The sequence below is a fragment of the Pelecanus crispus genome, chromosome 1 (genome assembly GCF_030463565.1).
Source record: "Pelecanus crispus isolate bPelCri1 chromosome 1, bPelCri1.pri, whole genome shotgun sequence".
NCBI classification, from domain to species: Eukaryota; Metazoa; Chordata; class Aves; order Pelecaniformes; family Pelecanidae; genus Pelecanus; species Pelecanus crispus.
The window spans coordinates 107,785,376-107,799,555 of NC_134643.1; the positions used below are offsets into that span (position 1 = coordinate 107,785,376).

Genomic DNA, 14,180 nt, shown 5'->3' on the forward strand with positions numbered 1-14,180 from the left:
GAAGAAGGAATGATTGGCCAGGTGTTGCTCTGTGGTAGTTCTGCCTTGTATTTGAACAGGTCAGTGTGGGTGTTCTCTTCTTGCTTCCATTTTATGATGCTTGTGTCTTTTTGTCTTTTTTTTTTTTTTTTAAAATAGTGATTTCCGATGGCTTATTGGTGAGTGGTTCAAAAGCACGTTCCTCGATGTCTCTCAGGCTGTCTGAGGGTGACTCTTTCAAGTTGCGCTGCTCAGCAATTACCACCTCACCGGAGCACACTCACCTGCATGTGACCTGGCAGATCAAAAGTGGATTGACTTGGCGGGACATCCTGTCTTTGACTCATGAGGGCAAATTCCAGTCGGGTCCTGGCTATGAAGAGCGCTACCGTAATGGAGATATCCGCTTGGACACAGGAGCGAATGACACGTATCAGTTATCTGTATCCCAGGCCTCGTCAGTGGATGGGGGTGCCTACAGGTGTCTTGTGAGCGAGTGGGTGAGAGGGGCAGATAGCTCATGGCAGAAGATTCAGGAGAAGAGCGTGGAGATAGCAAGTGTGGCAATCCAACGGACTGGTGAGTGTTACTGATGGGCTGGGGTTACAGCTCGTAGCTACAGCAGTGCTGTGTTCAGACTGTGATACACTGAGAGCAAAAATTGGGTAAGCTGAAGTAAATGAGGAGACATTCCAGGAGAACCCAGAATGCTGTTTGGATAGCTGGCCTGTTTATCTCCGACTCGATAGAAAAATGCTTGGCATAATTTTTCTAGCTTTTATTTTATGAGGGGGGATGATGGCATGGAAGGATTGACTGGAACCTCTTAGATGCCTAGACCTACATTTTATCTTGTCCTTAGTTCACTTCAGATTGCTTCTGGGTTTTATATGTCTTAAATAAACATTGTATTTAATCCCCCAGCACCCCAAACCTTCCCTCTGCTGTCTCATTAACATAGGGTTGTCCCATAGCGCTAAACAGTTGCACCTCCCCTGTAAAGGTGGCTTGTGATTCACATCAGTGACAGAAGTGAAGCTTTTCTGTATGTTGTTTATTAAAATAGCATAGAAAGATCAAGAGAAAGGAGGAAGGCAGTGATAATTTAACAGGATGAATTACCCAGTGATTTTTATCACTGACACTGGATCACTGGTCTGATTGCTCCACCATGTTGGCAGGGGTCTAGGACAGTAATGGTTCTGTTAAACACACCATTGCATGCTTGACTAAGGAGACAAAAATGCATATAGTGCTGTGCTAGGATATCCAGATATCCCTGCCCATACACATTTCAGGAGTAGATGCACTAAGCACTTAATTGCATTAGCATTAGCACTGCTAGTTGGAGGAGGGAAAGTGGGGTGATACATCTTGTCACTCAATAGGTGGAAAAACAGGCAATGATGGTACCTCAGAAATGTGAGATTATGACGATGTTTTAGAAGTGTTCAGGCAGTAAGGGTATCTTTTCATTTTTGTAATCCTTTAATCACTATAGGGAGAACCCAGAACTGCTGTGCTTTTTTTGGCTAGCTCATTTGGATGTAGTTTTAGTATCCTGGTGGTACTTAGCCTGTGAAATTTGACAGGATCAATCCGCCCCCTCTTTTTCAGGGTGTCTGTTACACAGTAAAGCTTGCAGGTGCTCTCTGCTGAGGCAATGCTTGCTTAATTAAGAGCTGTAATTCTCTATTTTGTCTCACTTCTGGAGAGTTTGGTTTAAGTAGGTGGGGTTTAATCAGTGGCTGAAAACAGGGTGAGGATGGCCAGGACCAGCAGTAGTGCATTTTTTTAATGTGGTTTGGGTGTGCGGTTTTGTTTGTTTGTCGTTTGGTTTTGGTTTGGTTTTGTTTAGGGTTTTTTTGCCTTCATCTTTAGTTCTCGGTCATTGGCAGCACTGGCACTTTGTCAGGGGCACGAAGGCTTTTTTTAAAGTTACACTAAATGGGATAGGTTACTTTCCAGCAAAATGTTGTGGAAATTTTTACCTACACATCCTGTCATAGGACTTGAAGAGCATCGTGTGCTGACATCCGAAACCTCTGCACTTGCATGCTAAAATGAACTTGAGTTGTAAATGGTACGCCTGGTTGCTGCACTTCCCTCATTCTCACCTGCTGTAAACTGTGGGGCTGAATTTGTAGAAAGAAAATTAAAAAAACCCAAACAAACAAACCTCCAAACCAAAAGATGAATTATCATATCTAATAAAAAAAGTCATGCACAAGTTACTTGTGTAACTGTGTGGGTTTTTTTCTGTTGTTGCTCTTCTATCTACTTGCCCATCACTTTCATTAAAATGATGACATCTTTGGGCCCGACTTTGTTCTTCTATGTCTTTTTTTAATACTGCCTTGCACAACAGGTATATAACCCTAAGTGAGGCCTTCGGACATGTCTGTAACCAAAAAAGGAGCACTGAGAATATACATATGGGTAAACTCTCTTTAGAGTCCCTCTGTATGCATATACTGCCAGATTCTGAATGCCTGTCACTATTTCATGAAGACAGAAGTGTTCCTTGGAGAAAGGCTGCTCTTAACCTTGCAGATGAGTCTTATTTTGTATTCTGGTATTAGTCTGTTAAATTAACTAAGCTTTCCTACTGGTTCCAATCCCATGATAAGACAGCGAGGGAAGTCCCAGTGAGATACTCATCAGACAGTGGGCTTTGCTTTACTACCCGGGTGGGGCTTGTCTACCCTCTGTTCAGTTTGACTGCTCTGGGCTATCAAGCGGTCAGCGGTGAGACGAGTATTGCTTGGTTTTGTTGGCAATAGTTGTCGCTGCTCAGTTTGGCTCTGGCCTTTATATGTTGTCTCTCATTCCTGATGATAATACTAGAAAGCTTTTACAGATGGGTACCTATTATGTAGTAGAACGTGGTTTTACATAGAAGTCACTAATCTGCACCAGAGACATAGCTGCCTGTTTAAAGCAGGAGTCTCTGTTCTTGCTTGTGGTCTTGGTTGTAGAGCTGCTGAGAAGAGCCACTGCTGTAGCAGCTCTGTCTGCTGGCCTCAGTTGGGACTTTAAGAGCAGCTGCATTACACGCTGTGGGAACAGTGCTGAGATCCAGATCTAATCTTTAGGCAATGTAGAATGAGGGAGTGAGCAAGTGAAGACATGTGGTGGCCAGGTAACTTGGTGAATGATTTGCACTGAGGTTTACAAACAACACACGCGGCACTCCTCATTCACCTCTTACCAGTAACTAAGGCTAGCTATTCTACTCCTGGTCTTAACACTTTCATCCCATGGCTTTCTTTTAACAAAGCTGTGGCCAGCCTGGTAACCTACAGAATGCAGAAGGTCCTGTTTGAATGCTGGCTATGACCATATGTGCTATATATTAAAAAATATTCACTGGCCAGTGGAGGAGTTTGTTAAATGTGTTTTACGTGGCTACTGGCATTGCTTTAAAGTCCCCAGTGTGTGTTGGTCAGAGCAGTAAGTAGAGGAGTCAGCAGTATAAGGAGTTATTGCTGCTTTCTGTTTGCTTCCATTTCATATTTCTGCAACACACCTGAGGTCAGTCAGGACTCCAGTATGTGGCTGTGGCTGCTCCTCATCTAAATCTGTTCTGTTAGAGGAGTTCAAAAACATTTCAGCAGAAACCAAGTTGAGTTCTAAAGTATTTCCTAGTGATTTCAATGGACACTTTCTCTTCGGAGAGATAGTCCCGAAATATCTTGACCCTCCTGTGAGAATGGAAAATCCTGTATGTATTTTCCTGCTGTGTAAAGCTGACGTGCAGCCTGTGATTGGGACAAAGCCTTCATGGACCAGTTGTTGTTGAGTTACAAAAACTCTGTTCTCCCTCCCTTCCTCCCCCCACCCTCATCACACATCCCTTGCTTGACTGATAATATGTACTTCCCTTGTAATAGATCATGCAGCTCAATATCCAACAGGTGTTTGGAGGTAGGGCTACTGAGCTACTTCAGAAGCTTCTGTAATAGAATGTGAAGTCCTGGATAACTTACAGTGGACTTTTTTTAAAAAACAACCAAGAAAAGTTTTTGTTTGAATTTTTGTCTCTTCATTTCTAAGCTCTAGATGTGGTCATCTCAACAAGCAATGTGTCTGTGACCGAAAGAGGCTCCCTGGATCTTACATGCAACATCACAACAGACAGGAGTGGTATTTTTCAAGCAGAGGTGACATGGTATTTTTCTGCGTCACCTGATGATACCTTGTCAGATGCTCAGGTTCTGCTGAGCATGGACCATGATTCTGTTGTCAGTGATTCAACTCTCATCAGCCTGAGCCATGTAGATAGGAACTCCTATCGCTTGTTGGTGCGTGATGTGGATGTGGAAGACTCTGGCTACTACTTCTGCCAAGCAGCTGTCTGGGTACCACTGCACAACGGGAGCTGGCATAAGGTGGTGGAGAGGACATCTGCACCAGTCAGTGTGGTGGTGACAGCATTAGGTGAGTGATTCTGCTTTCAGACTTCATGGGTAATGTACCACTCATTCCTTGGTCACAACAGAAAAGGAAGAGGACCTTGCAGAATCTCTTCTGTGCAAGTTTCTCTCTCGTTTGCATCTGTCATCTATATGCAGGGTATGTCACATACGAAATTACTGATCTATACTATGGGGTTTTGGGTTTGTATATTATAGGGTTTTAGGATCTCTAGTTTAATCTTGGGGAGAGAATAGCTTCAGTTTAGAAGCAATGAAACTCAGGATGGTGTTCCAGGATGCTATAGGTAAGGTATCTGCACCTGCTAAAGTTCACAAAAAATTGGTTGTGTTGGAAGCATGAATGAACGTAGATGTGAGCTGGGGGAGAACTGGCAGAGCTGTAGTACTTGGTGTTTGTTCCCGGCTTTGACTGGATGCAACTGTCTAGGCCTAAACCCTCTCAATGTACCCGTTCAAAGCCTCTTGTCATCAGAAACTGGTGGTACTGTCCCATTACAAAGGCAGAGCTCCTCCAACATAGAAGTACTGAATGAGGCCAGCATATAGAGAGCCTGCTCTGAAGCCTGGTTTTCAGAAATAAATAGCTGTGTCACAAGGTTAAATCCCAGCAACAATGACTTGAAGTTTTGCATTTTAGCATTGTACAGAGCAGCTGAGCCGTGGCTGTTTCCAAGCATACTTGTAATGTGTACTAGAAGTGCGCAAGTGATGAATGTCTTCATTTCCTGTTCTCATTCAGCCATTCAAATTGCACATTCAACTTGTGAGTGTTCCCTCCTTCCCTCACTTGTGTGCATATGCGTGCATGCACACATGTTCAGGTGTGCACAGGTGCACTGCGTGCTCATGTACTCTCTCGTAGTGCTCATACCTGTGTTCCTTACTCTTTGCATTTCAATTTGGCATTATTTGGGAACAGGAGAGAATAAAATCTGCTCTTCAGCAGATACTTGGTTGCTAGGGCAAGGGAAAGTAGAATAAATTTTCAGCATTTGAGGTTTTCAACTGCATCCAGAATTCAGCAGCTCCTCCTCCTTAATGGAAGTTAAGAGCTGCTGGAGTATTAAGTCATTGAACTGTCAGTGAGGCTGTTCTTTGACAGCTGACAGAGTGGAGGAATGAAGTTTATCCAGCCAGCCTTTTATACTTTCTAAATCCTCTGTTTGAGTGTCTGTCAGGAGTGCCTATCTGGAGTGGTGCTGTCAAAGCCAAAACTCTCTTCTTAGCCATCCTTCCCCTGCCCGCAAATAAAACAAACCTGAAGTAATTTTCTAATAACTTGCATTTCTTGCAGCTTTTTCCTTCCTGGGTTCCTGTCTAGAGAAGAGTTTCTTCTTTCATAGTCTTTGTTGCTGTGAAAATATTAATTGGTCTTGAATGCTGCCTTCTTTTGGGGGGAAGGGGAGGTGAGGGGGAATGATAAGAAAATTGCAGGGTGTGAGCAATGTATCATGAGGCCCTGGAGAAGACTAGTCTTTTGTGAATGAGACAGGAAGAGTAGTGTAGCTGTAGGATCTATGGGGGCTTACACCAAAAGTGGGTTTTGGCCACCACCGATAATCTATGCCTTCCTTGCAGCAGAGGAATTCTGTGCATTTTCTTTTTATTTTGCCTTACTTCTACTGAAAATGCGCAGAAACCTGCACTTACGTTCACGGGTAGCAGGTACTACAGACTTAGGCAAACAGTACTTTTATACTTGTGTGTTACCTAACACTGCAGAAATTCACCATCAGTATCACTAGGTACTGTAGTGTCTGGTGTGTATTAATGCCCTTGTTCTTGCTAGATGCAAGGACACTGCATGCATAACAATGGTGAGAGATCTTTTCTGCAAGCTGACATAGCAGCCAGCTTGCTTGATACAATTGTTTTTATCCTTTGCATCTGAAGTCCAAAAGTGCATGTGCACACAGTTTGCGCAGCAGTTCTATTAAGATGCTTTATTATCTTGGCTCATTGGCGAGCTAAGCCTAAGTTTAGCCTTGGATTGCCTTCTCTGTCCCAATTATAGCTTCGGTTAATTGTTTCTAGGAGGGTAAAATGCCAAATAAAACATAAAGCAAGAAATAAATACAGAGCAGTGAATACACTTACAATGTAAAAGCCATGCGATGAGTATTGGCCGAACAGTTGGAAAGCTAGTCTTTTTTCTGAATTATAGTAGACAGCAAGACAGAAAAATATTCTAACAGTAGTAAATAAATATGTATTTCCTTTGTGGCGTGAGGTTCTTGCTGTAATCTTTCTCCTTTACTATCTCTGTAGTCTGAGAGAAAATAGTCATGCAGCTGCCTTATCGCTCTTTGGCTTTGGACAGCCAGCTATTTCAGATTTGAATACAACAGCCCCATTCTTAACCCATGAATTTCAGGCACTCCTTTTCAAGCTTGAGGTATTCCAGCCTCATAGCTGTACAGCACGTACTTCTCTATTCAGACTGTGAAGCTCTTTTGATATACGTGTTTTTGACTCTTACCCTACTTAGTATTTATTATGCTGCCTGCTGAAATTTACTGTGCACCGCTATTGGTGCTGCCTGTGGCCAGTGCCAATGGTGGTACCCATGCCCCCTGGTTTTGGTGGCTGGGTGAGGTGTTTGGTTTTTGGTTTGTTTTCTAACGTGTAGAGACATGACGGGATGGTTAAGTGTGGAAAAGAAGGCATTTCAGGATGGGAAATAGCCTCTTACCCTGGAGAGAAACTGGGGAAATGGGATGTCTCTGGTCAGCCCAAAGCTAGAGAATAACCAGTCTCCTGTTGCTGCAGGCTGCCCCAGGCATTTGAACAGGTGCAAAAGGTGACTGGCTGGGCTGAAACTGAACCCACGTGGTGGGTTCTTGGGGCCAGGCCTAAAGAAGGGAATGAATTTGGTCGACAAGATCTCCTAGTCCTGAGTTTTCTGAAATGGTCTGACTAGACATATGAAACGAAAGGTCTTGTTTGGAAATGCAGTCCTAGGGGTGCTCGTGTCAGACTGGTGCAAGTCTGAGAGCTGGATTCCAAGTACCAAGTCTCCAGCTCTTGTAAGAAAAATGCATATTCTAGCACTCGGCTTCTAGCTCAGGTGCTTTCACAGAGTGGATGTCAGAAGTGAGCAATATCTCTTAATAAGCTCTGGCACTTTGTCCCTTCTGCTTGTAGCTTCTAACCTCTTTCTTCTGGGTTTCCTCTCCTGCAGAACCAGACTATGAGGTGTTTCTGAATGCCTCTAAAACACCCAAGTTTTCAGATGACCCCACAGAGCTCAACTGCAGGGTCACAAATGCACAGGACACCGAAGCAAACATCCGCTTCACGGTTTCCTGGTACTACAGGCAGCGCGTGCGCAGTGACGACGTGGTGGCAGAGGAACTCCTGGCCACGATGGATGCAGACTGGACTCTGCTGCTTGGGGACAGGAGCAGAGAGCGGACTCAGAACGGGGAAATAATCTTCTCTAAAAAGGCTGCCGACACCTTCAGTTTACGAATCCAGTGGACTTCAGAAAGTGACAGAGGGGATTATTTCTGTGTCATCTCTGCATGGAGTAGGCACCGCAACAACAGCTGGGTAAAGAGCAAAGATGTGACTTCTGCACCCGTCCGCATTTTCTGGGCTACACAAGGTAGGAACCTTGCGCCTATTTGCTGAAACACCTGGATAGCTGAGAAAGTTCTCTCTTGAGTAGGCCCGTCAGCCAGAAGGCCTGCTAATGAGCTTTGGAAATGGGGTTCTGTGTTATGAAGAGGAAAAAACGCTATTACCTTGTGTAAAGGCCTCTTATTTATGGAGGGAAGTAACTACTTAATAGCGCTCATCAGTTTTATGCAGCAGTTTGGAGTGGAAGTGCAAACCCAGAGATACGTCAATCAAACTGCTGAGATTTGCAGGAGCTGGGCTGTCGTTGTGGCAGGGGTGGCATCCAGCAGTCATGCTGGCGTCGTTGCCCCCTTTCATGACTTGGAGTATTTCGGTCTCTCTAGGATGCATCTTGCTGCTAGCCACAGGGTTGTCTTGAGGTGAAAAGAGGAATGTCACCCACTTCTCTGCCAGTTTCAGAGGGTTTTTTTTTCCTCTCTTCTACAAGCCTATGTTTAGAAGGGACTTCTGAGGAAGTTCATGGGCATAGTAGTACCGGAGTATCAAAAAATAAGTAGGTGGCAGAGCAAAGACATTCAGTGACTTGTTTGGATCTGGGCCTTTTTTAGGCAGAAGTGAACTAGCTCTGGTCAGTATTTAAACTGACTCTGGGAGCATTTCTTAGAAGCTAAATAGAGTTACCTGAATTGCTTAATGCTGGTTTAAAATGGATGTATGTATCCTGGATGTTCTGCAGAGTGATACCGTTTTGTCTTAGGTGTGAGGTCACGCAAGAGGGTCTGTTGGATAGGGACAGAAGGAATAGAATAACCAAGTTGGCAAAAAACTGCACTTAGCTAAGCTGTATTTATCCTGGTAGATTTGTTTAATGGTCTAGCTCAGGCAGCCACAGGCAGAGAACTGTATTTCAGAGACAAGTAGTTTGAAATCAGTTTAAAGTTGTTTAGGGATAATCCCTAAACAGCGAATTGGAGAGCTGCTGCTGTGATTCTGCTTCAGTGGAGAGAGAAACGGTGGGCTGCTTGTTCAGTACTCCCTTCATCCCCAGGGGTCCAAGCATGGTCCACGAAAAGGTCATTTTTTTTGCTGAAGCTGGCTTCTCCAGCAGGAATGAGATCTCTCATTAATGCTGAGTGCTGGTCACAATTAGTTCAGTTGTTATGCCGCAACACGGAGCATGTGTGTATGTGCATGCACGCGTAATGGATCATCGCCTTCAGAGCAGCTCGAGAGACCAGCTGGAGTTGAAAGTCTCAGCCTGTGTTGACATTTCTGAGGGAAAACAAACCGTGACAGGTGTGAACATTCCCTTGTTTCTGGTTTTGTTCCAAAAGCTCCGCTAATTTTGAAACACAAATGTAAATGTTATAGTCCCCATGCTGAAAAGTATGTTTTGTTGGCAAAACTTGAGTTGGGGGATTTATGATGTGAAAGTGAGCTCTCCTGCAAACACCTTCTCCTCCTGAAAAAGCATGTTATATGTATATAAGGTGGGGGGGGAATATATAGGTTTGATTTCCTGTTCTTCCCTTCTCACCCCTCACGTAACACCCCCCCCTCTTTTAGCAGTCTAGCCCCAGATGCCTTTCTCTGTGTGCCCTGTCTGCTGCCATATCCTATTCGTGTGAGCTCCAGACTCAGCTGTGAGCCCAGTGCTGTAGCCAGCGACTATGAAGGAGTTAATCTGCTGCTGCCTCTGCTCTCTGACTGTTGTTTTGACAAGTATCTCTGGTGATTTGAGTCCCTAACTGCTCCCAATGCTTATAAAAGCAAGCAGCCAGGCTCCCACGTGTTTGCCTAAGGAGAGAACAGAAATTTGCCTCTTCCTTGGATAGCTTGTGCCTACATAGAAGCTTTTCTTCCAACTATTTCATTACTTGCATCTTCTGTGTTAACTTTAGAGAGGTGCTCGGGGGGGGGGAGGACTTTGAAGAAATCCCAGTTTGGAAAAGGTTGTTCTGAGTAGTTGAGAAAGGAGAAAGGGTTTTATGTTGCATCTGTGGGTCAGTCAGCACAGAGGGGTGTTCAGGGTAAGGAAGCTTTTGCTTGAAATGTAAACACCATGTGAAGATGTCAAAGTCCTTTTTGTGTGCGTTGTATAATAAGTTGTATGCTTGCCCATTTTAAATTGAGGTTTTTATCTTCTTTTTCTATTTTGTTCTGTTGGGACCAATGATGCTCACATATCTTTATGCTTACTCAGCTTTGCAAATGCAGCCAATTGCTATCATAGATCACCATTGGTTTTGACATGATCTGCCTGATTTATTTCTTCCCCTCTTTCTTCTACCCTCTCCCTCACCAAGGTGACAAAGAAAGCATCTTTATCTCAACTCAAAAATGAAAAGCATCGATTATATTGTTATTTTTTGCTTATTTAGAGTACAAATTCCAATCAGTAAAAAGGGGTAAAGGAAGGGAGGAAACCTTTTTTGTCTGGCTCTGTAGATGATTTTCAACCCAGAAAAAAGTCTGATAATTTAAAAGATATTTTTATTTATTAATTTGAATGTGAGTACTGCCTATATTTAAAACACAGTTGCTGTTTGCTGTGGAATGCAGAATTGGTGCTTGTTTCCTAAACCAGTGTTGTCAACTTTGGATCTGCATGGAATTCTCTGCAAAAGAGAACATTATGTTTTAATTGAAATTCCAAATCCCAAAGGTACTGTTATTTGGGGTTTTGTTAATACTTCTGTCTTTAATTTACAAAATAATTGTATTTAACATAATGTTACTTGTCCTAAATGCTTGCCCAGGCCCTCCCATCACATTTAATTGGGAGCAAGGGCATCTTAATCTTTCAGAAAGTCCTGCAAATAGAGAACAGGTGATATTTCTGCCACCCACTTGGCTTTACTATTGCTGGTGTATAATAGACACTGCATAGTACAGACATAGAGTTCCTCTTGAGCAAAAAAATTCCCATATCCATGGCACCAAGCTGCCAGGTGTACGTGCCAGTTTGGGTGTACAAACAAGAAGGTGCATTAATTTAGGTGTACAAGCCCCAGACAGGGGTGGCTGGGCTCCTCATGCCCATGGCTGCGTGAGGGTGAAGTGTTCCTGCTCTTTGCTTGGCCAGGGAGCAGGCCAGTGAGGGCGGTCTGGTTGTGTGTGCGCAGCAGTGGGGAGCGCCCTTGCGTTGTATATACGTGTATCGTCAGGCTGTGGTGCCGGCGTCAGCGCGGCTGCTGTAGTTTCAGAGCTCTTGGTATCGGAGCTGCTGGGGCTGCAATGGTACCTCAGGGTGTTGTATAGTCTCCTTCTACGAAGGCAGAGCTGTCATTACCTTAATGTCTGTTGCATTCCCTGTACTTGCAATCTAGCTAGTGCACTTGGGGGATGAAGAAGCCTTTATGAATATTGAGATGGTGTTACTTGAGGCTGCTGATGAGACATTAGGCTCTGAGGTCGCTGTTACAGCCGTGGCCATTGTGCTGCTTTTCTGACTGGTGCCAGTGGAGTGCAGGGAATGTGTCTGCTCTTTCCTAAAGTCTCCTTGCCCTTGTAGCTGTTAGGCTTCTCTAGCAATTTGACTGGCTTTAGATGAGGTGAATACTCTTTTTGGTCACTACCCAGGAAGTACTCTTGAATCTGAGCATGCACTTTGTGGTAGAGAGCAAGAGAATTATAGTGTGGCTTAACCGCTTGGAGTGGCCGGTGATGGAAGGCAGAGGCATGCGCTGCCAGGCTCCAAAGTACCGTTTATGACCCAAATTTTATCTGAATCATTTGGCTAGGACTTCTTCTGCTGTAGCCCTCTGTCTTGGAATAGCACCCAAACTGGTTATAAGCTTTGGGTATGGTTTACTTGGGGTCTCTTCCCCTACCGCTTTCTAACATAAACTTTGATTGCAGCCTCCTGTATATGACTGACCAGGGTGTGTTTTATCGTGCTTTTCATTCATGGAACTTTACAAGAAGGAGGTGAGACTCTGTGTGAGATTGCAGGGGTGTGTGTGTGGAGGGGCAAGCGTGCAGGGTGGTGGTCAAGACACTACTCCTTGGCAATTCTTGGAGGATTAGAAATGAGATCTTGGGATGCAGTTCTTGGAAGAAAATGTTCTTTGACCTCTCTGGCCCATCTTATGCTATAAGATCTGATGAGTAGTTTTTATTAACATAGGAAACGTGAAGAAACTTGCCTTTCCCACTTAACTTTTTCAGATTACTCTTATTTCTAACCTAAGTGCCAAAACTTTGGTTTCTCCTCTTTCCCATAATGTGCACTGTTACACACGGACACAACTACATGCTATTCTAGGTGGGGCTGATTGAGTGCTAATTACATTTCGTCTGCTGCTACTGAAGGAGAACAACTTTGGCACGGAACCATTCTGTTAAGAATGGCGATCCAGGCTTTTCTAGTTGATAGACACGGGGCTTTTTTTGTTTGTTTTTACTTTACTACATATGCAGGTCTCTAACATTATTGCAGATTCAAAAATGTTCCTTTGATCTTTTTTGACTTTTCTTGCAACAAGAAACATTCAGCACCTGCATGTGCTATTTTTTGTGTCCTCTTCTCTATTCTGGTCTGTATTTTTTATGGTCTCATATAAGAGGAGGTGCCTCTGCCTTCTGTATTCATCCAAACTAAGGAATTTTGGGTTTTTAAAAGGTAGAAAAACCCTTTGAAAGGAGTTTCATAAGAATATATCTCCCTCTTCTCTGTTCAGCATCCTAATTTCTAACCCTTTTGAATTCTACCACTGTTCTCCAGCTGCATCTCTGGGCCTCAGCTGTTCTCTTCCACAAAGTCTACAGATAGCGTTTCTGCTACTGTCCTATGCTACCACCACTCCCTTCTCCTTTTCTTTAGCAAAAATAATTGGTAAAAGCATTTTCTGTTGCCCTCAAATGGAAAGTCAAGATAGGATGTCTAGGAGCAAAGTTTGCTCTGTCATTACTGGGGACAAGACACTCCCTGTGTACTGCTGCCTGACCTATGGCTCAGGGAATAGTTGAAGTAAGGTGTTTGGAGCCAAGATAGTAGGGAGAGCTGTGTCTTCTCAGCTGCATCTGTACTGCTCTGATCATGTGAAGGTATTTGTCTTAAGTACGTGTATGAGAGACCAAATGTAAGATTTTTTTTTTTTTGGGTGTCTAGGACCCAGCGCTCTGACATGAAGATCGACAACACAAAGAACATTTGCATCAGCAGGGATTTTTGCCCAGAGCCTCCTCACAAGGCTAGAAAGCAGCAAAGCTGTGCTTCTGCTTTGGGGGCAAAAATATAATTGTCTACTAGATTCCTAAAATATGTGATAAGCTGGTCTGTGCTGGGCTCCTAAATGCTGCAACCTTATGAGGAGGGTAATATCAGAATCTCATGGACACAGAACAAGGGAAAAATGAATTTGAAGTCTAGAATCAGATGCATGATGAGTTCTCGCACAAGGAAGCAGAGAATGACTCTGTGTGCAACTTCAGTTGTGATTGTAGCCCGAGTACCTAAATGTGCAACACTTGTATTCCCACTTGCCTAGCGGGTGGAAGTGTGTGTGTGGGGTTGGTGTGGAATATCAAGTAATTCTGTGCTCAGCTAGACCACTAGAAGCAGCTCAGCCTTCCCCACTCCTGCTGTTTCTTTATATAGCTTTGCACTGTGATCTGCTTTATACAGTACTGATATAAAGTTGTCATACTGGGTTTCTCATCTTGTGGGCTGTGTTTACTCATTGTGAAAACTGCTGCTTGAAGGCAAAACACTGCAAAATGTAATCTTGACAAGTATCTTGTTGCTCTTGTGGGGAGGGCATAAATATTACTGCATTTAGTTCAGTTTTGAGGAATGTGTAACAATCTCACCATTGCTTATTTCCCTTTTCCTGAGAAGTTTCACCTTGCATAAAGGTGATCTGTGTAGTTTTGGGTTTTTTGGTTTTTTTTAAAGACGGGGTTTTTTAAGGGGGGGGAAGGGAGAGTATGCTGCAGCAAAGTAAGTCCAGAAAGTTGAACTGGCTGAATTCTTGCAATAGAGCTACTTCAGGAAGTAGCTGTAAGGTGTGTTCTGCCCCAGCACCCTTTCCTTAGGAAGAGCCTGAATGTGGGGGATGTCTTTTCATCACAGAGCCAGGAGACTAGCAACTCCCTTGCCTTTTATCTGGTTCTGATTTCAGTCACTCTTCATTTTCTCAATTTCTTATTGTGAGCTTGTATTTTTTTGTGTGTCTT

General features: G+C 43.7%; 1 protein-coding gene across 1 annotated transcript in view; it reads left to right on the forward strand.

Annotated features, from left to right (window-relative positions):
- Positions 1-14,180, forward strand: part of PTGFRN (prostaglandin F2 receptor inhibitor) — a 66,338-nt gene that overhangs the window by 32,093 nt on the left and 20,065 nt on the right. The window contains 3 exon segments of the mRNA XM_075712019.1: positions 139-558; positions 4,036-4,419; positions 7,600-8,025. Of these exon segments, the coding sequence (XP_075568134.1) occupies positions 139-558; positions 4,036-4,419; positions 7,600-8,025 (1,230 nt within the window).